The sequence below is a fragment of the Taeniopygia guttata genome, chromosome 2, assembly GCF_048771995.1.
Source record: "Taeniopygia guttata chromosome 2, bTaeGut7.mat, whole genome shotgun sequence".
Taxonomy (NCBI): Eukaryota; Metazoa; Chordata; class Aves; order Passeriformes; family Estrildidae; genus Taeniopygia; species Taeniopygia guttata.
In genome coordinates this window covers 20,410,115-20,431,379 of record NC_133026.1, presented here as the reverse complement: position 1 = coordinate 20,431,379, position 21,265 = coordinate 20,410,115, and the positions used below count along the sequence as shown (strand labels likewise).

The window sequence follows — 21,265 nt, the reverse complement described above, 5'->3', positions numbered from 1 at the left end:
ATCTTGATCTGAAAGCAATATGTGGCAGTTCCTGAAATTGTGACTGACTTTTTGGTATGGCTCTCAAACAAGAATTACCTACTTCATAAGAAAAAAAAGCATTGATTTTCCAATAAGCCATTTTTCATGTTGTTTTTTAATTGCATTTATGTAGCAATGTAGGATAATGGTAAACTCCTGTAGAAGGGCAGAATTTTTTCTAATATCCTGCAGATTGAATTTCACTTAAATATTCTAAAAATCAGTTTTGTCTCATCTCACAGATGAAAATATAGGGCTTCTGTGTTTTCCTGGTAGATTTTTCTGTATTCTGCATAGGTAAGATGTAAGATTTAAAAGCTAAAGCTGAATTTCTCTCCTTAGTATTTAGTTGTTGTTTTGATCCCGCAAGATCCACACGTCTCCTCAGCAGAGACAGTGGGAATGTAATGAGATATAAACTTGGGACCACCTGCTTTCCCAAGGAAGCATGGTTTTCCCTCAGTGAGATGTCACTCTTTTTTGAGGGTAAAATTTGTGTCACGTGGTCTTGTTTTTTAGAAATGTGACATGTGACAGAATGTTTCCTTATTTAGCACTCAGAGTTTTTACCCAACCATCCAGCATGCAAAACCAAGGAGGACCAGCTGCTGTCCTTTCCTCAGCAGGAGTTTACCACCAGCAACTTCTCACTCTCAAAACTCTCCAGGTTTTGCTGAAGGGAAGGAAAGAAAACAGCATTTACAATTATGTTCTCTGGGCTCTTGCTTGTTTTCTCACTTGTTCACTGCTCTTTGCAGCTGGCAGGTAAGTGCCTCCTGCTTGTTTCCTGTGAAGCTTGTCGTGAAAGTGCTTCAACTCCTCTGGCTTTTCTGGGTGATTGTGTTTCTGTGGTACTGCCAATATGTACATTATTAGTTTGGGGATGGGGAACCTCTTAATGGCAGGCAAGGGGCCGGGGAACAACCTCATAGAAAAAAAGAAATGGTTAGAGAAGGAACCAGAGACTCAATTCTTAATGGTTTTATTAATATATAGTGGCACTATCATTTCAATAACCTCAGAAGATCAGACCTAAGAAAATAATGCTACATGTTTAAATGCCTTTAAAATTTTATTTAATTATTTACTATTGATTTTTGAGCTGTTGTGTCTGGATAATGGTTTGCAAAATCAGGCAGAGAAAATCTCCAGGAGCAGAAATATTGGTAGGACATTAATATATTCACAGATGATGGCTGTAAAGGGGGTTTTATTTACTGTTTTGAAGAGACTCATTGAAATCACTGGCACTGATAAAGTGGATGGAAGAATTTTTTAAAAATAAAATTGGATTAAGTTTAGGAAATCTCTTATGGAAGTGCTATCCCTTTAGCTTCACTTCTCTTGTAAGTATTCTGCAGATCTGAATGTTTAAGGTTGAATTCTTGTGCCTTTCTAACACCTGAGGATTGGCCCAGATTTTCTCAGAGTATATGGTATTATTTTAATCACCAGAATAATTCTTTTCAGTGTACTGTACATTATCAATTACATTGATTTCCATTTTTTTTTTTGCAAGCTTTTAAAGGAAATGTCTTTAACCTCTTAAATACATCTTTTTTAAATTTGACACCCGCTGACCAAGACAAGTATCATGGATGAAAGCTGGTTATGAATCCCACAAGCTTTGGCAGGATATACAACCAGATGGGCCACAAGGAAGCAGAGCAAATTCATAGGCAGGGTTCACAACTGCTGCTGATAAACTCATTTCAGGACTGAAATTAGCTCCCTGCTTCTACCTTACTTTGAAGCCAACACTTTAGGCATGATCAGACAAACTGCTTGGAGAGCTGGGGACTCAATTTCTGGTGCAGGTGTACCTTCTAACTTCCACCAGCCTTTATACACTGGCAAGTGCCAGATGCTACTACTGCCCAGTCTTTGCTACTTTCTCAGATTGCAATTGGCTTCCCAAAGTCATTCCTAGTTTTATAGTCAATGGCTCATAGCAGGGGATGGCAGATCTTGTAGTCAGCAAGGCTGAGGAGCCCAGAGTGACCCCTGAGAAGCCCAGACTGGTTCACTCACATTTATATGATGAAAAGGAAAGGATTGACAAAAAGGTGGGTTTGGGGGAGGGGAGACAAATGGCTCAGCAAAGATGGCTGTGTACCCACTGGGAGACCTGTAAGATCTGGAAGGGTGAGAAAAGTTCGTAGAGGTCAAAGGTCTAAAAGGCTGTGCCTCTGAGGATCAGCTGGATGGAGCAAGGTAATGGTCATAGCAGTGTGCCTGAGGGAACTCACTGACGTCAAACCATCCAACAAGCTGTGCTCAGCTGCTGCTGCTGCCCACCACTGATCCACAGCATGGTGATGGATAATCATGACATACATTTTCTATTGTCTGCTTTCTTTTGAATCAGTAGAATTGATGTTGCTCTGGACCCTATTTTAAAATAGAATGTTTTTATCTGACATGAATGCAATTACTTCATGTGAATGGGAAGTAGAATCATATCACTCATCCACTGTGCATATATTCTATAACAACTATTTGCTATGTGTTGTTTTGTTTTACAGACATTAAAACATTTTTACTGTATAATAAAGTCAACACACTCTGTCTTGAAGCATCTATTGCACAGTCAGTTAGAACTGCCACTTGCAATCAAGACAATGAATCACAAAAATTCAGGTGGATCACAGATCATCAGCTTATGAGTGTGAAACTGAAACTATGCCTGGGGGTGCCACTGAAGAAGGATCAGGCCATGGTCACCCTGTATCCCTGTAATCAAAAAAGTGAGCTCCAGTGGTGGGAATGCAGAAATGAAAGCCTCCTTGCAATCCAAGGAGAAGATTTATTTATCAGTCCTGGCAAGGAAGAGCATGATAATGTTTTGTTAAAGAAAGAGCTGAGTGCAAAGAATAAATGGAATATATATGGGGCCATGGATGTTTTATGTTCCCAAGGATATGAAGGTACAGAAAATTGATTCTTTCATCCTTTGAATTAATTTCTTTGTGAGTGTTATAATGTGTAGGATCTTTGGCTCTGGCTATTCTGACTCCTTCAGTGACCACCAGTTTTAGAAAATCCATGCACTGAGTTACTTAAGCTTGAATTTAGTGTTATATTTATGTCCAAGCATGTATTACACATACACTTTTTTATTCGATGCATTATAGTACATTAGTGTTTCAAGTACTGTGAGTATTACATGTACTCTATATTCTATAAATACATATTATTAGTGAATATGTATATACATACTTACTCTCATACTATGTATAGTAGTCTATACTATGTATAAGTATTCTCTAAAGTCACTATTCCCCACCATACTGTGTCACTACATTATTAACAGAGCACATAAACACAGATAAGTTTCTTATACAGTCACAGGGATATGAAATTTACATCCCCATGAATGAAGCACAATATGAGTGAGCTGAGAAAGGTCTGAAGGTACAGATTTAAGCAGAGGAAGCATGGCTTTTTTGACTCAGAAGATGAAGATGTTAATGGAACAATTACAGTCAATTTATTACTAGTGCAATTACGTTTTTTGATTAGTTGAAGTCTGATTGTTGTGAATGGCTTTCCCACATCCAGAATGAATGCTCTAAAAGCCACCTCACAAGATATTTGAACACTGAACTCTTAGCTTTGCATGTGGGAAGCTGCTTCACTGTACAAGAAAGATACTTAAAATGGTCACTGAAATAAAAACCGAGAGAGATAGTCTAATATATATTTACTTTTTTTCCCCCCAGGAATCAAGACTTATAAATATTAGTTCCTGCTCTTGCACATGTTATATAAATCTTAACATTTTTTGAAATAGAATAACTCAGGGTAGAGCTCTGGATCCTTATTAAGATTGTAAAAGCATCTTGGTTGGAAAATTAATTATAGACCCCAGCTATGATATATTACTTTACATCAGAATAGCACTACTCTAAAACATATGTCAGCAGCTGAAGTCTGAAAAAATGCTGAAGCAATTTTTCTAATTATTATGGGATAGGAACGATGGAAAGCACTTTGAGATGCAATTCTGCCCCAGACCTTACTTTTTGTCTAGTTTACATTCATTAATTTTCGTATTCATGTTATAATTTTGTGTTCTCAGAGACCTTCACGCTGCTAGGAAACTCTTTTGGGGCGCCGTGTGTTTTCCCTTTCATGTACCAGCAGCAGTGGTGGGTGGGGTGCACGGCCGCGGGCCGCGCCGACGGCTGGCTCTGGTGCGCGACCACTGCCGACTACGACACGGACCAGCGATACGGGTTTTGCCCATTCGGAGGTGAGGTACCTGTTCCCTCCCAGCTCCCCTCAGCGTGCCTTTGGCAAGCCAGCATGAGCAGGAAATGATTGTCTTTATAATAACAACTCATAACTTACAAGAATGTATTTTAGTATATGATGCATTGCCACAGGCTGCGGCTCACTACGCAAAGAAATGACATGTTGCACAAAGATGTGAAGAGAGTGATTGAAGAGTAAAACAGCATTCAGTTCCCACTTGCTGTGGGCGTGTTGCTGAACAGCACAATAATTCTGAGCTCCTTACTGCTTCCCAGTGAGGAAGTCTGCCGTCACTGTTGTACAGCCCCTCTCTGAGGACTCCTGTTGTGATGGATGTGGGCACAAAAAAGAGCACTGTAGGAAGATTGATGTTGAAGTTAATGTTTCAATTTACATGATTCTCATGTGAACATATTTTTTTGTTAGAGTGGAATGTGTCCTTTTATCCATGCTTTTAAACCTTGATCATATTGTCCAGGAAGCAGCCTTTCCACCCCATTGACATCTTCCTGGTATTTCTCTGCAATTTCAATCACTTTCTTTTATTTCTGCAGTCACTTCCCCCTCTATCTCCTGTTATGCCCTGGAGAGCTTTGCATTCATGATGTTGAAATCTCCCTCTGACACAACTCATCTTTTCTCTATATTTTTCCCCATGTGTCCTATTCAGCATTGTCTTTTTTTATTAAAATGACCTTTTACTCTACTTGCTTTAAAGTGGACTTTCAGTGTGGCACACATCCCTAGTCAACTGTGCTTTCCAGATTCCTGCAGATATCTCACACACTGAGCCCTGAAGGTGTGGCATAGGGTCATTGAATAATTTTCAGAGTTTTTGAAAGGTAGTCCCAGATTTCAGTTATCTTTTTAGAATTCATCTTCATACTGACTTTTGGGAATGATCAAATACCTGATAAAATTTTGTGTTGTGCTTGATTGAGCATGTCGATATCTTCAACAAATCAAAGATGCAAAGGTAATCAGAGGAGGAGCATGGTGCTGCTCAGCACGATTGGTGTGTGACAGGCACATCCAGAGGCTCTTTGAATGAGGATGGGAGTTATCTATGATTTTTTTTGATGATAAATTCAGGTCTATAGCTAGTTCTTACAGTTCTCAGTGGGAGCTGCTGTCCAGAGAGAGAAGAAGATGCTGCACAAATACTTCAAAATTTTCTCCTGGGACTTCTGCCACACACTCCATGCAATGTATTTTCGTGTGCAATCACTTTCCTTGTGGTTATTGCTGACTTGTCTCTCTTCATGGAGCAGGAGACAGTATAGGCCAGCTTTACCTGTCAGCGTGCTGACCTTAATTTAATCCTTCCCCATTTGCTCGTAACATTTTCAGTGGTCTTGAAAGAGCAGCCCAGGTGAAACTGAAGGAGACAAATGAGAACCTGCTACACAGAATGAGAACCAGGAACTTGCCGTTTTCTGCTGCAAGTTGCTATGACCTCTGCTGTTATTATTGTTTCCACAGATAAAGACAGCACATGGACTACAGATCTGTCAACAAATGTTCAGTACCAAATAAATTCTGACTCGGCTCTCACATGGCACCAAGCCAGGAAGAGCTGTCAGCAGCAAAATGCAGAATTACTGAGTATCATAGACATTCATGAACAAACATACCTTAAAGGTAAGGCAATAAAGCAAACCCTCGGTTACATTCAGGATCTGTTCAGGCCATCATAATAGCCAAGGATTATTTAGTATGATTTTGGCCATTGCCTTTGGACCTAAATAAGCGTGGGCAAGAAAACAAAATATTTTAGAATTTGCAAGTTCATATGAAAATTGCTGCCAATTTACATAGAATTCCAGCATCCTGCAAGCGTAACAGTTTGACTCCATATTTACAAATCTTGTATATATATATATATATATTTAAATGGAGGAAAAATCCTGACAAGTAAAAAAATTGAAAAGAAAGAAAAAAAGACCAATCTTTATGCTAAAAGGAGGACTTGTTTTGTTTCAAATGCCATTTTGACAGCTGTTTTTTTCATTCACTTGGCAAATTGAAAAATATCAATTATTTTCATATATCAAATTGTAGCCTTATGTATCCACACATAGATGAAGAAATTATATGGAAGAAATATTTATTGTTGGTTTTAAGGATTAATTTAACTTCTAACAATTTTTTTCTTGTTTATGTATATATTCTACCAATAATTCTACTTAAATGTACAGAATTTAGCCTATTCTGCAGAAACAATTTCGTTTTGGATATACTCTGTGGATATAATCTGTGTTCATTTTGCATTAGTTGTCAGGATAAGACGGAGTTTCTGTTTGTTTGCTTTCTTACAGTATTCAAACTTTGGCATATTTTAATGTATTAGGTACCATAGTATCTACAGATATTTGCAATTAGCTATTTAGGAGTACAAATCTTCCTAGATACATTGTTAGTGACCATTGCTAATACAAAAGAGATTTATAAAATAATTCCTCTTATTTTTCTAACTTAGAATTAACAGAAGGTACAGATTCTGCACTGTGGATTGGACTCAACAGACTGGACTTGAGTAGTGGGTGGGAGTGGATTGGAGGCAGCCCTTTCCAGTACTTAAACTGGGCTCCAGGTAGATGTGACTTTGTTTGATTTTGTATTTCCAAAGAGAAAATATACATACCTCAAATATCGCTGTAAACTTTATTATCACATAGTTATGCCATAAGTATTTTACCTTTTCTTGCTTTAGCTTTAGAAAAATGTTTTTTTCTATAGCAATATAACACAGAAGCTTTCAACATATTACAAAAATATTTTAGCTGTAAAAACAACACTTGTCTATTTCAAAAATATTCATACTTCCACTTCTTGACTAACAACTAAAGTATGAGTTTAAAGTTTAAAGTAAAGTGTGTAAGGTAAGTGGATACATGTTTGTATCCACTTACCTTACACACATTTCCACTACTGGAAACATACCTTAGCTCTTGCCAAAGCTGGGAAAGACATGACCTCCATCACTTCATCCAGGAGTGGTCTCTCATGTGCATTTTAGACCTTAAAACTCTGTTTTTAATTTTTTTTCTCTGTACTTTTCCCAAAGGAAGTCCATCTCCAGAATCTGGAAAGCTCTGTGTGGTTTTGAATCCTGAAACAAAAGCTAAATGGCAAAATTGGGAATGTGATCAGAAACTTGGTTATATTTGTAAGAAAAGGAACTTTACTTTGGTTCCCTCAGGTATGTTGATACATATTGATATTTAAAGTAGAAGCTGTTATCTGAATTGCTTAACATATTGACAAAGATGAACAGAAGAATTTTATTAGAAATAGAACTATTTCTTGTTTTTCTGGTTTGCTTTCGACAATGATTGCAGCCTTTCTAGTCTGAGCTCCAGTTCCACAACACACAGACTGAAACAGATAAAAGCAAAGAATTTCCAATAGTCCTGTCTGTCTTTCCGGGGCCAGGTCTCCCCTTTATGTACACAGACTGCTGACTATCAAAAGGGAGAACAGCCCAAAAATTATTTTTCAGAAGTGGGACATTAGTAAATATAAGCCCAAGAAAGAAAAAAGCATAACTTAGTGTGGTTCTAAGTCATTCTCCATGACTTGTGGTCAACCAGCATCCAGAGAAGAACGTTCAGAGTTCACTGCAGAAATGGTGGAAGATTGAGACAGTGGAAGATCAACATATTGAAGTGATAAAAGATATTTTAAGTGTATGAAGATTTCCCTGTTGGTGTGACCCTGTGTATTCATCTAGCTATAAATTCGTCTTGATGGCTTGTACTCTATCAATATACTTAATCCTTTAAAAATTCATAAACCTATGTTAGCTGCAGATGTCTGATTTATCCTATCTGACAAATAAGTACTAGGTGATACAGAAGCTAATAAAATTAATGAATCACAAAACTAATACACTTGATTAATACATTACAAAATTAATATATTTATTGCAGACAGTTGACTAAACTTATATATTAAAAAGCTTTCCTTCTCCAAGCTAAAAATTGCCTGGTTTAGAGAATCACATTTATGTCTCCTGCATTTTGTGTTCATCATTTCCTTATGATGAGAATTTCAAAAGAAAATTCTTAGTTTAGAACTTTTGCACAGATGAAATGGAAATATTTTCAGTGTAATGTCCCTTGCATGGCAATTGGAGCTGTAAAGCCTTGGGATGTGTTCCTAGGTGACCCTGGGCCTGTTACCTGCCCAGATGGATGGGTGTCCTTTGTGGATCACTGCTACAAGATCTTCAGGGACAGCAAAGGATGGGAAGAAGCTTTGACATCTTGTCAGAAGGAAGGGAGTCACCTGGCCAGCATCCAAAGCCTTGAGGAGCACAGCTTTATGGTGTCTCAGCTTGGGTACAGTGAGTATTTCCAGGGGGGTCTCTTGCCTTTGCCTGTATGGAAAACAAGAGGTTGATAGTTCCTGCTGAATTCCGGATATTGTCAAGACTCTAATTTTATTTATTGCCAAATTAATCGATGTAGGTCTGGGGGGCTGGGTTTATGGGCTTTCTGTTTTTTTTTCATTTTGTTGAAAGACGCTTAATACATTAATGGTCCAAGTTACATAAAAGCAGTATTCTAAAATTTGACCTGTGCAATGGAATTGAAAAGTAACTATTCAGACTTCTATCCTACCATCATGGCCTATCAGTATTAGGCTGTCAATTCACACCCACTGTTCCGAGGAGGGAAAGCAAAATTTTTTCACCCAGTGCAAGAATTTCCTTACAACCTAATTTTCCAAACCGTACAGTCTTTATTTTTTAATAACTATATGAAAATATTAATTTATACAATTATAGAATATGCTGCATAAATTTGTGAAAGGAACTGTATGTCCAAAGTCTAATGGTTAGTGCTGTGAAAAGGTGGAGTGCCAAAAGAGGTCTTTTCTCTGTTTCCATTTTTAGAGCCAACAGACAAGCTGTGGATTGGGCTGAATGACCGTAGGGTTCAAATGTATTTTGAGTGGAGTGATGGTACCCCAGTGACATACACAAAATGGCACCTGGGAGAGCCATCCACTACAAACAACAGGCCAGAAGACTGCGTCCTGATCAAGGGCCAGGTGACGTTACTCAATACATATTGTACTTCCATAGTAAAAATAACTACTTAATAAAAGAATAACATGCTCTGTTATTTCAGCAAATGGCTAAGGCCAGACAAAAGAGATGTAGGGATTGACTTGAATGAGGTTGAGAATGAGATTGAATGTAACCTTAAAAAAAAAAACAAAGCATTACTGCATCACTGGTGAAATTTTCTCTTTAAGTACATCTGAAAGTCACAAATGAAATTATCGGGGCTACAAAACTGGTCTCTGAAAGTATTTTGAGTACATTCTCTCCTTTTCTTCTGGTGGCAATGATGGTATATGGGGATCTCTGATTCTTGCTGGCTTCTCTTTGCCTGCTTATTTGCCATCCCATAGCACAACTGCCTGTGCAGGACCTAGCACAACAGGTCAGGGAGCAGCTCCATGTACCCTTTTCCCTTCTTATCACTGCTAGCTGAGGCTATACTGCTATAGCACAGTCTACTATTTCACAGAATATGAGCAGATTTGGTTTTGATATCATGTAGGAAAATTGGAAAGGGAAAAATACTCCATTTCAAAATAAAGGAGAAAGAAAAAATAATTTTCATTATAAAGCAAAACATTATTTATCTCCTTTAGATTATTCAAATTTATATGATTTTTATTTCAAACTTTTTTCCTGACACAGAATGGCTATTGGGCAGACCATGTCTGTGAGAAGAAGGCTGGCTACATTTGTAAAAGAAAAGCTACATCACAAACAGCTGGAGAAAAAGAAAGTAGCCTTGCAGGTTGCAAAAAAGTAAGTATATGAGAATGGAACATAATTTTCTCAGATGAAATAGGTACATTGAGAATCTATTAGAATTATTTGAATTATTTACATGGAAGAGTTTTTAGTTTTATTTATTATGAAGTTTCTCCCTCTCCCTAAGTTACTCTACATTAAAAAAAAAAAATTTACAGGAACCACTTAGGAATCTGTAATTTCACTGCAGAAAGTTTCTAGTTCATAATATTCATGATCATTGTGCTTCATTAATTTTTAAATGTCATATTTCACTTAATGCATGATACCACAAGTATTTCAAATTTGTATGAAAATCCTAAAATCATGTTATAGGGCTGGAGAAGATATGGGACATACTGCTATTTTATTGGACACCTTCCAGCAACATTTTCAGAAGCAAACACCACTTGTGAAGGAGAAAAAGGTTACTTAGCCACAGTTGAAAGTAGGTATGATAATGATTTTTGATTCACTTTTAAATATCTAAAGATTGTATCTTATTAAATATTCCTAGAAAAGCTAACACAACACCAAGCAGCAAAATGGTTAAGTAACATATGAGGTCTCGAGTTGAATAACAAAAGTCTTGCTTTCTTTTGTTGTTCATATGGAATCTTAATCCTATATAGGGTCTTCTCCCCCAGCCTGAAGCAAGGAATAAGAGAAAAAAATTCATCATCACAGTAGACTAGCAGGATTTGGGTAAATGACTTTGTTTTCACTTGCATCTTGATGATGTCTTTTACAGGTATGAGCAAGCCTATCTGACTAGCCTTGTTGGGCTGAGGCCTGAGAAATATTTCTGGCTTGGCCTCTCTGATGTGCAGGATCCAGGCACTTTCAGCTGGGCCAATGGTGAAGCTGTCTCCTTCACACACTGGGATGCAGGAATGCCTGGTAGGTGTTGTGGTGAGGGGTGGTGGGTGCCCTCTGACATTTAGATTTGTGTTGGTATAACGTCCTCTGAATTTTATGTTTTAAACTTTAGTTATATTTTATAAGTACTTGCACTTTTAAAATCCCATATTCTAATTTCAAAGGGAAAATTTTTAACTGCACTTTCATATTAGGACATCTGATATATTTACCTATAAGATTAACTTTTGGCCCATCTTCACAGGGAGATAAAAGGAGTTACAAATGGGTCCTAAGACTATTCCACACATGTCCCTCTAGTGAAAAAGTGAGCCTGGGAGAAGAGTTTGAAATGGAGCAACTGTAATATGGATTTTAAGTTAGAATTCCAAACTCAAAGTGTGAAAAATCATTGTGCCATTATTATTTTTATGTGTGATACTAAGAAAACTTCATTCATGGGTTCATATTGTGCAGAAGCACAGAAAACAAAACTTCATGATGCCATGAGGAAATCTGCTCTCCTTGGGATATACTATGCTCCTCTTAGTGATCATTTGTCTAAAGAAAATTGAAAACCTTCAGTGAGGTTATAAAATATAAAATAAAAAAAAAAAAATTATGAAAGACAAAGACATAGAAACTTACCAAATGCCATAAGAAGAAAGCTTGTCATGGAGTCTGTGCTGTCAGAAGATGATGCTGTCAGGGCGTGAAGAGAGCATTCAGAAGTCATGTTGAGGAATTGTCCCTCTCTGACCATCCAAGTGCCACTCTGGAGTCACACTCACACCACCTGAGCTGGGACCAAGGTCTCTCCCCAGCCACACCCCCACACTCACACAGTCAGACAAGGTTTTCTTAATAGCTTGAACCCAGGTTTCCCCAGATTTTTTGATCCCTAAAATAATTCAGTCATGGTGCAATAATAAAATAACAGCTTGAGCTGGGTGCCTCCAAGGAGGGTCCATGAACATGGCTGTTTTGCAGTCTAAACGCAGTAATGTCTGGGGTCCTTGGCTCCTGCTGAGTCTTTGGGTGTCCAGTCACCTGGCTGGACCACTGGTGCCCTTTGCTGTGCAAAGGGTCAGCACCAGTTCACAGCCCTTTGCCTTGGGTCCCACCAGCCAGAGCTCAATCTCTAGTTGGCACTGCAGCTTGAAACCAAAGTACCCACAGCAAATGCATTCCTCAACAATCAGGGTGGAACAGTGAAGAAAAATCTGTTTCTTTGCATTTGTGTTCACTGAGAAGAAAATATACTTTCTGTGCTGGAAAGTTTCTTTGTGGGGGTATCTTTGGAGAGTCTATTTCAAGCTGAAATATCAAGAAAATAGATTATGGAGGAAATTGATGGCATGAAGTCAGGACTAAGCATGGCTGCAAAAGTATCCAGGAACTGTTAAGATTACATTAAATAAACCCTTCTCTTTAATTGTAAAGAGAGCTTTAACTTTAGCTTTTCTGCTAAAGCTGCCTTGACATCTAAACTTTGCTAAAAGACAAATTTGGTGCCAACATTTAAAATGGTTACAGAGAGATATGGGGAGATACAGATGAATAAGTCATTAGTAAATGAATGGAAGCTGTAATAAAGATATAGTGGGAAAGATACATAAAATCACTTCTGGAAAGGGAGGTTATGCTTATAGATCTCCCAGAGCTCCACGCAGAAGGTGAAAGCATATGAATGAAGGAAATCTAGTAAGTGTGGTCCATCACAATTACCAAAAGCCTTTCAGTTAATCTAACATAAGACAGAAAAGCTCTTACATGAATGAAAATATTGATAAAAGGGCACTGACAGGAAGGTGGATTTTTTTAATGGGGGCTTTTTTTTTTTACTGGGGAAGTGTGTTCACCAACAGAACCCCATAATGACCATGCTGCTCTATATATTTGACAGAATTAAATAATTCACACTTTAGAAAATATCCAACGTTTGTTTGGTTTTTTTTCTCATAAAGGAAATAATCCAGGGTGTGTAGCCATGAGAACTGGGAATGCAGCTGGATTATGGGATGTTCTTGACTGTGAGACAAAGCAAAAGTATATTTGCAAGCAGTGGGCAAAGAGTGCAACAGTTCCACCTATTCCAACTACTGCTCTGGTCCCCACATGCCCTGAAGGTTGGGTATCAAACAACCATAGAAGTTCCTGTTTTAAAGTAAGTGCCTAAATAGTTAAAAGAAGCAGCTTGGGTGGGGAAAAAAACTAAACAAGAAAAAAAAAAAAAATTAACTGACATCTTCATTTTGCAATATCTGAGACTGGAATAGAGCAAAAAACAAAACCCCCAAATTCTTCTAAGGAAAATATGCATGTGAGGGGAGAAACTAAGGAAGATAAGATTGAAGAGAGGGAAGGGAAGGGCGGGGAAAAGGGCACAGGAAAGAAAATAAGGAAGTTTGTGCTTCAGGGGTTGAAGGAACTGGAGCAGGAAATGGAAGAAGAGGAACATAAATATCAAGGCCCAAAAAAGAAAAGAAAAAGAAAAGAAAGAACCAGGAAATAACTCCATATTAAAAATATTAAAAGGAAAATATCAAAATTCTGTATTAAATTCTGTATTAAATTCTGTATTAAAGCAGAAGCAGCAAAATTGGTTTGTCAGTGCTGTTCTTTATGTCTGTTGTGCAAAGATGTGGTGTTTGCCTGAGAAGTGTGACAATTTGAGAACAGAGAAACAGTGAGGTGTAGCCTACAGCAGCACAATGCCTAATGCTGGTCCTTGTTAAAATCAGCACATTACTCCACAAAAAAAGGATAAAAAGTCATGCGAAAAGTTAATTAAACCAGTAGTTATGAAGGACATTTACTTGAGAGTATCAGATGCAAAGCTACAGATAACTTGTGTTTGAAGGTTTGAAATACATTCAGCTGTATCTGAGCAGGCATAAAAAAGGAGTTTGAACAAGAAATGTGTGTAATGTGTAAACAGTGATTTGGGATCATGCAAAGTTGAAATGTGCTAAGTGTAAGGTGTTAGTCACTTAATGGAGTCCTTCTCTTTTTTATTTTTTTTAAAATTTCTTTCAAATTCATCTGGAATGCAATGTATTTGGGCTCCTTTATCCCCAAATCATAATTTTAACTTCTGTCAAATCTGTACTTGTAGTCTTTTAAACCAGTTAGACATCATACTGCAAATGTAAAGTGAGAGTTGTTAATTAACATGAGGTTGTTCTTTTGCCTGAATCTTCAGACTCCTCCCAGACTATTTTGCCTGTCAACCACAGAAACTCTTCTTTCTCTTCATATGGAAGCTGTCTTGGGCCCTTCTTCAGTTAAAACAAATTAAATGGATCTGGGGAGCTGTATTCCTTTTTCCCTTCTAGCAATTCCTTTTTTTTTACCACTATGCTAAGTAGGCAGGCAGCTCTAATGTAAAAATTCTAGGAAAAGAGTGGGAAATGCTGTTTCTCTTACTGACTTTCATACTTGGGTCATGTGAAACCTCATTTATGTTTAAGCAAGACTAGAATTCTTTTATTATTGTAACATGTATATAATATGTTTTTAATTAATTTCTCCATAGGGTTTTTGCAGATCAAAAATTAGAAAGAAGTCATGGTTAGAAGCTCGAGATTTTTGCAGACAAATAGGAGGGGATCTGGTCACCATTAACACTAAGGAGGAGATGCCATTACTAATCCAAGCAATGAGGTAGGTATTTGATGTGTATTTATCTTACCAGGTTCAAAACCTTTTCATACGTACTATTATGAATGATCCTAGATGACTTCTAAAATGTATGGCTTCCTCAAAAGCCAAAAGACCTGTGATACTTTGAAATTTATCTATGCAGTACTATGTTAATCTTTGCATGGAAAAAAACCAGTGATTTGTGTCAAGAAAATTTTTTTTAAATCTCCACCAGTATCATGCTTACTAGATATAGTTTAGTTTAGAAACACATGAAATTAGCAGTATTTTTACAAGGGTATCTACTGTTGGCGTAGATATGCATCAACCTTTCAGTGGTCAGTGCTGAAACTACTTTTTGAATCTGTGAATGTTTTCTCTGATTGAATAGTACATTAGGGAAATACATGATCAATACTACTAGTAAGTCTGATAACTAAGCTACTGACACTGAACCACAAAAATATTAAAGGTTTCTACAAAGAACATGTGTATGCACTTGACCAAAGGTAATAAGGAAATTTGCAACTTCACTGCTTTTACAATGCACTGTGGAAAGTTCACCTATGTATTTCTAGACTTTTTTTGTGTGATGTTTACTCACTGCTCGGTCCTGTACTTTCTTTTAGAGCCACTCGCTGTATGTTTGAAATAGTTTGGCTGGGTATATTTTCCTTGAATCCAGATGAAGGATTTGCCTGGAGTGATGGCTCTCCAGTGAGTATCGTAATTTTTCATCATATTTGTTTGCTTAAAATACTTTGGGATTTGTACATATAACTTTTTGACTTTTTCCTGTTATCCTCATTAAAGAAACCACAAATCCTACAAACATTCAGCTGCTAATCTGTATAGTCATGACTAATATCACAGCTAAACATTTGAATACATGGAAATTATCTGTATCTTATCAGAATCTGTAGGTTTCTGTGTAACACTTCAATTCATTTTCTCTTCAAAGAAAGACCTAAGTTCAAAACATAAAAAATTCATTATACTATACCATGTATCCTGTCTCTCGTAGTAGCCACAAGCATCTAAAACGCTAATTAAACAGCAATCATGTTTCCCAGTATACTCCTGAATCCCCCAGTAAGTGGTAGCACAGGGTCTTTTAAAACTGAAGCTCAGCTCTGTAATTTTAATTTATTTATTTATGGGAATTTATCCATCATCTCTTGAGCCCATGCAAATATCAACAGGTGTGAAAAATATTCCTGCAGGATTCTACTCCATTTACTACTACACCTTATTCTTTGGATTTCTTTAACACAAGCAAGGATCTTTTATTTTATTCTGTTCACATTACTTTCCACAGAAGTTTCAGAAAGGGACATTATCAAGAATTCTTGATAACAATAGATAGGTTGTATCACATGTGTCTCATTTGGATGTCTTCAGAGGTACCGCCTCTAGATTTGTACAACATGACTTCCTTCTCAAAAGTCACATTCCCATACTAATTAACCACAGGGTAGGGAAAAAGTAATGCTGAATTGATGCACAACATGATCACTGCCACCAGATAGATGTTGGACAGCGTAATTTTGAACCAGGTCAGATGTGGAGTGAAAAGTACCCTGTCTGCACATGATTAGTGATATGTGGGTAAAGTTCATTACAAATAGTTCCTTTGCCTGTTTCTCTTCTTCTGTCTATGGCTCAGGGCACAAACAAAAAACCCTCCATGGCAAGACAGCCATGTCTGAACACTGATATCATTGGCCCACTCTAAAATCCTTCTACCTATAGCTTTCCCTATAGTACTTGTAGCGCTTTTTAGCTAAACCCAGAATCTTTGAGGCAAATGCAATTAGTTTCGATTTTCCAGTGGAAAGTACAGATACAGAAACAGATGTAAGAGTAACAAAGTTGATTTCTTCTATAGGTTAGGTACACAAACTGGGATGATAGTCCAAGGAATTCAGGACGACTCCAGTATTGTGGCTTATTCCATCCTTCAGGATATTCTCACCCATGGTCTCTTTCGGTCTGTCAAGTACAGCATAACTGGGCTTGCCAAATAAAACAAGGTAGATTTTTTCTTTTTTTGGCAAGAAGATTAAAAAACTTTAATAAGTAATTACTTTATAAGTTAAGTTACCGGAGAAAGACACAAAATTTTGAAGAACTACTTTTTCCAAATGGAGGTCAAGAGTATTACATAACATATTACAGGCTGAGATTTTTCAGTTATGAATGATAAGAATGAATTGAAGGGGTTTTTACATAAAATAGGGTGTATAAATAATCCATATTACAAGATTACAATTTTTTTTTAATATTAAGTAACTTTTGCTTTTATTTTTGTAACGTTGGAGTTAAGGAGTTGTAAGGGCTTGTATTGTATTACTTACAATACTGGTTTTTATACTAACACAGGTGAAGCTAAAAATCAAGTATGACATCTTTTTCACATATGTTGGTACTTCAGGTTCTCCTGTAGAATTCAGGATTCAAATGCTTTTGGAAAAGCAATGGTTCATAGCTGTGCTCTTTCTTTTTCTATCCAAACCAGAAATAACTCACAGCCCTTATATGTATCTATATCTATCTATATCTAGGTATATATATATATATATATATATATATATATATATATGCACGTACATAAAGTCATATTTCCTTTTGTTTATTAATATTACTCAGAAAGTTTTCTTGATAGAGCTAAAATAAATCTAGTGGAAATTTTCTCCCTCTTGATGGAAATACCCCCAGGTGAATTACGGAATATCTACGTATGGATCAGTAATGGAGACGTATGTCACAGTTTAAAGTGTTTCAGATAAGTCTACTGTGACTTACAGGCCTGAAGAGCAATTTTCCCTTGCCTTGCTCTGTGCAGGAATGTGATTCAGCCAAAGCTATAGCTTTGCTGAAGTGAAGTACCACTTATGATACAAAATTAAAGATGACCTTGCATATTGAGCACTGTGAAGCTGAACTGCATGGCTAAGCCTGCTTGCTGGTCAATGGCAAAGGGGTGAAGGATCCTGATCTGCTCCTCACCCTTGCAGTCAGCCACAAGCTACATCATAACACATTCTAAAGAGATGCCTCATGCCTTCTATTTTCTTTCTTTGCAGGAGTATCATTAAAGCCTGAACCAATTGACACATATGGTAGGTCTTTGTATATACTTATTTTTATTATTAATATTTTTTTCCTAAAATTGTTATTATAAAAAAAAGCTTTTGTGTTCTAGACACATAAAATTTAAGGGTACCTTATTTATCTTCCAGAATATAAAACCACTGCAGATGGATGGGTCATATATGAAGATAAGCTCTACTATATCAGCAAAGAACAGGTCTCCATGGAAAGAGCCCAAGAGTTTTGCAGAAAGAATTCTGCTGACCTAGCTGTTGTTAACAGTAACAGTGAGAGAAGGTTCCTAAAGAGAGCACTAAAAGAAAATGTAAGAACCATTATAAACAGACAGCCTAAAGTAGAAATTATTTTGACAATTTGCTTGTAGAACTTGAGTTGTCCTAGAAGCAGAAACATCAGCATTTTCATTAATGAAATATCCCCAAATGCACCCTTAGATCCTGTGGGATTTGGCCTCCCCTGCTCCACGCCAGCTGCACTGATGCAATTCACAGGAAGAGTGATGTGGGAAGGTACCAACTCTTTTGGAAAGTAGCTGGTCTTTGAGGGAGAATAAAAAAGGAGTACCATTTTCTGATTCAAAATCTGCTTCTTTTCTACTCCATCCTAAGGGCCTTCAGTGCTGCAGGTCTTGGCTCTGGTCCCAGATAAAAGCCTGACTTCTGTGCCTGGGCACATAAACAGGTTGCTGTGGTTAACTGCATGCAGGTGCTTTACTGCTGTGGCCTTCAGTGGCTGCTCTGTGGACCTAATCAATGGTGTAACAATTTCTGCTTGTTTTGCTTCAAATATTTTTTTTTTTAAATTGAAGTAGTGTCTTTCTGATTTAGGAGAGCTATTGGAGAGGGTCAATAGGATACTTCATTGGTCTAAGAGTGAGCCTTGATAAAAAGTTCAGGTAAGTTAAGATGATCAGTGCAGCTTCTAACGTGTAGAAACAAATATAATATTTTATGAAGCTGGAGGGGCTGAATATGTTCTCTTGAAGGTCTGAAGGCTGTTCCACATACCGTGTACAGAGCAAAATGGAATAGTCCTAAAGTCCAATAATTTCTCCAAAAAATAAATAGTAAAATAATCTTTTTTCCTTGAGTAAACACTTAGGCAAAGAAAATCTTGGCAGCTCTAGTCTCCGTACACACTTTCTCAAGTTTCTTCCAGTGATTTGCCTCATAAAGTGGAGTGATACTTCACTATGCTGAATTTTTTACCTCTAAACATACACATGTACACTTAAAACATGCTCTGTATCATAGGGTTTGGCTTTCTTATGCTTTTTATCTATATATCAGAGGGATTCTCCAGAGTCAGGAAGAATACAGGCAATGAGTACAAAAGGTAGTCTCTGCAAACTCCTATTCCAGGAGAAAATTCAGCAGTAGTTTACAGAAATGAAACAGTAACAAGTATTCTGAAAAGACCAACACACAAATTAACACAAAACTAAGCTAAGAGATACTGAAGAGCATGATACACTGCTTACCTTCCTACCTGCTTGTTAGGATGTGCCTGGGAGGTGAAAAAGAAGTGCTTCTAGCTTGACCTGGAAAAGGTTAGAGGGGATTTTGTACTTTAACCTTTCTGTTTTAATGCCATTGTTCGATGCCATATGTAAATACCTTACCTTGAGAAAGACAGAAAAGGAGTGGGGAGAGAAGCAGATAGATGATTTTAACCTCCTGATTTAGGAGTCAAATTAGGGACATAGAGCACTCCATGGATCCAGTGAGAATCTCCTTTGTTTAGATCAATAGTATCATCAGCAGCAAGACATAGATGATACAGCTGATTTTTTTCCCACTTCAGGCTTACTTATCTAAATTCTGAATTACTGATTAAAACGTGGTTAAAACATCCTCTTCCTCCAATAGCAATATATTGAAGTAAAAAGCAGGTAAACATAAGCAGGAAAAAGTTTCAACTTTGGTACTTTAGAAAGGATGGTTTTAAAGTCGACATAATGTCTTTTAGTTTAAAGGAAAATAGAACACTCCCCCCTATACCCCCCACAGAGCAGAGTAAATCCAGAGTAAAGTATTTTTATTCTTGTTTACACCTACAAATGCCCCAGGAATTATCAGACTGAAAAGCATAGTATTATCTAGGGTTAAAATAGTTATTGTAATAACTATTAAGATAAAAATAACTATTAAGACAAAATTTTAATATCCTTCTCTGTATTATGATCAACTGATTTTGATTTCTCTTATTAAATGTTTCAAAACAATTGTGGCCATTAACAGAAAATATGCTTGGTGTAGTCTTTTTCTAATTTGCAACCAGAAATATTTTACAGAAAGTTCTTCAAATTAGAATAATCAAGGAAAGAAAGGGCAATCTCTAATAGTCCTTTCCATTATAGTCAGTTCCCATGAATTCTCTTAGACACTCTTACTCATGAGGTGTTCATTAAGACTACCATGTCACAAATGAAGGTATTAATTAGTAACTACTCGTATATCTTTTCTTTAAGCTGGGTGGATGGAACTCCAGTAACCTATGTGGCCTGGGCTCCTAATGAACCCAATTTTGCAAATAATGAGGAAAATTGTGTGGTAATGCTTTCAGGGCATGGTAAGTGACAATACAAAACTACTGGATTTTATTTGTCTCTGCTTGGATTATAACTGATGCTGTCAAACCTCTGCTGTCAACTGTCACACAGTCTTTGGTTGCTGTTTTCTGCAATTTCTTTCCAGTGACAAACCAGCGCAATGCAGTAACTCTTCCCAGTCATGGGACCACTAGCCATGGAAGAGGCTAAGCCCTTAGAATGGGGAGATTTCCGTACCATGAGTAATTTAAAGCAGATATTTCCTTCTGGGTTTTGTCCTTTTTACAGGGCTTTTCACTACTTCTTTCAGTAAAAATTTGTATAGTCTATCCTCTCTACCATGAACTTAAGAAACCATTTATAGCAGCTCCAGGAAATCAGAGTTGAAGGTACAAGTCAATGAGGAAAGAAACAAACACATCTAATGTGCTAAGATATATTTACAAGTACACTAAAATGCAAATTTCTTGCACATCCTAGAGCTCTATTTCTTCTTGGGTCTATTTCTGTAACTTTAATGAGGCTAATGGGAATTTAGTAAGCACATGTTGATCTCTCAAATATGTTTTACAAATAATTCATGCAATATGTTTGAACACTGTATTGTGTCATTAGATTGACTTAGTATTTCCTATCTCATCCATTTCTTATTAATTTTCTTTTCAAACTTGCTTACTTTTAAATATACTTACTTTCTTTTCAAATTTTTATTTTCCCTGTTGCCTGCAATGTGATGATGCCAGAGCTCAAAAAAAAAAAAAAAAAAAAAAGAAAAACCAAACCCGATAAACAGGTATAAACACTGTGGAGAGAACCCTGAATGAGGAGCAGTGGGTCAGGGAGCTCAAATTAACTACAAGGAGCTACAGTGCCCCATTAGAGCTTATTTGAAGGTGCCATGGTTACTTTGCCTTCAGATCAAGACGTAGCCGGAAGTAAAAAATAGAGAAAATGGTGTTTATTAAAAAAAGAGTGATAAATTATTATTACTAAATATTAAA

The 21,265-nt window shown here is 37.0% G+C and overlaps 1 protein-coding gene across 3 annotated transcripts in view; it reads left to right on the top strand.

The window, feature by feature from the left end:
- The first annotated feature begins 599 nt into the window (after positions 1–599).
- The window catches only part of LOC100228653 (macrophage mannose receptor 1), a 31,640-nt gene continuing 10,974 nt past the window's right edge, over positions 600–21,265 (top strand). For all 3 annotated transcript variants that reach the window (XM_030264591.4, XM_030264590.4, XM_030264592.4), the window contains exons 1-19: positions 600–786; positions 2,547–2,948; positions 4,103–4,276; positions 5,761–5,919; positions 6,758–6,871; positions 7,346–7,480; positions 8,444–8,626; positions 9,179–9,336; positions 9,998–10,111; positions 10,433–10,548; positions 10,848–10,996; positions 12,922–13,121; positions 14,493–14,620; positions 15,229–15,316; positions 16,488–16,632; positions 17,686–17,721; positions 17,842–18,017; positions 18,541–18,608; positions 20,184–20,284. In XM_030264591.4, coding sequence (XP_030120451.4) covers positions 729–786; positions 2,547–2,948; positions 4,103–4,276; positions 5,761–5,919; positions 6,758–6,871; positions 7,346–7,480; positions 8,444–8,626; positions 9,179–9,336; positions 9,998–10,111; positions 10,433–10,548; positions 10,848–10,996; positions 12,922–13,121; positions 14,493–14,620; positions 15,229–15,316; positions 16,488–16,632; positions 17,686–17,721; positions 17,842–18,017; positions 18,541–18,608; positions 20,184–20,284 — 2,704 coding nt within the window. In that variant the 5' untranslated portion in view covers positions 600–728. The remainder of the gene's footprint in view (positions 787–2,546; positions 2,949–4,102; positions 4,277–5,760; positions 5,920–6,757; positions 6,872–7,345; positions 7,481–8,443; positions 8,627–9,178; positions 9,337–9,997; positions 10,112–10,432; positions 10,549–10,847; positions 10,997–12,921; positions 13,122–14,492; positions 14,621–15,228; positions 15,317–16,487; positions 16,633–17,685; positions 17,722–17,841; positions 18,018–18,540; positions 18,609–20,183; positions 20,285–21,265) is intronic.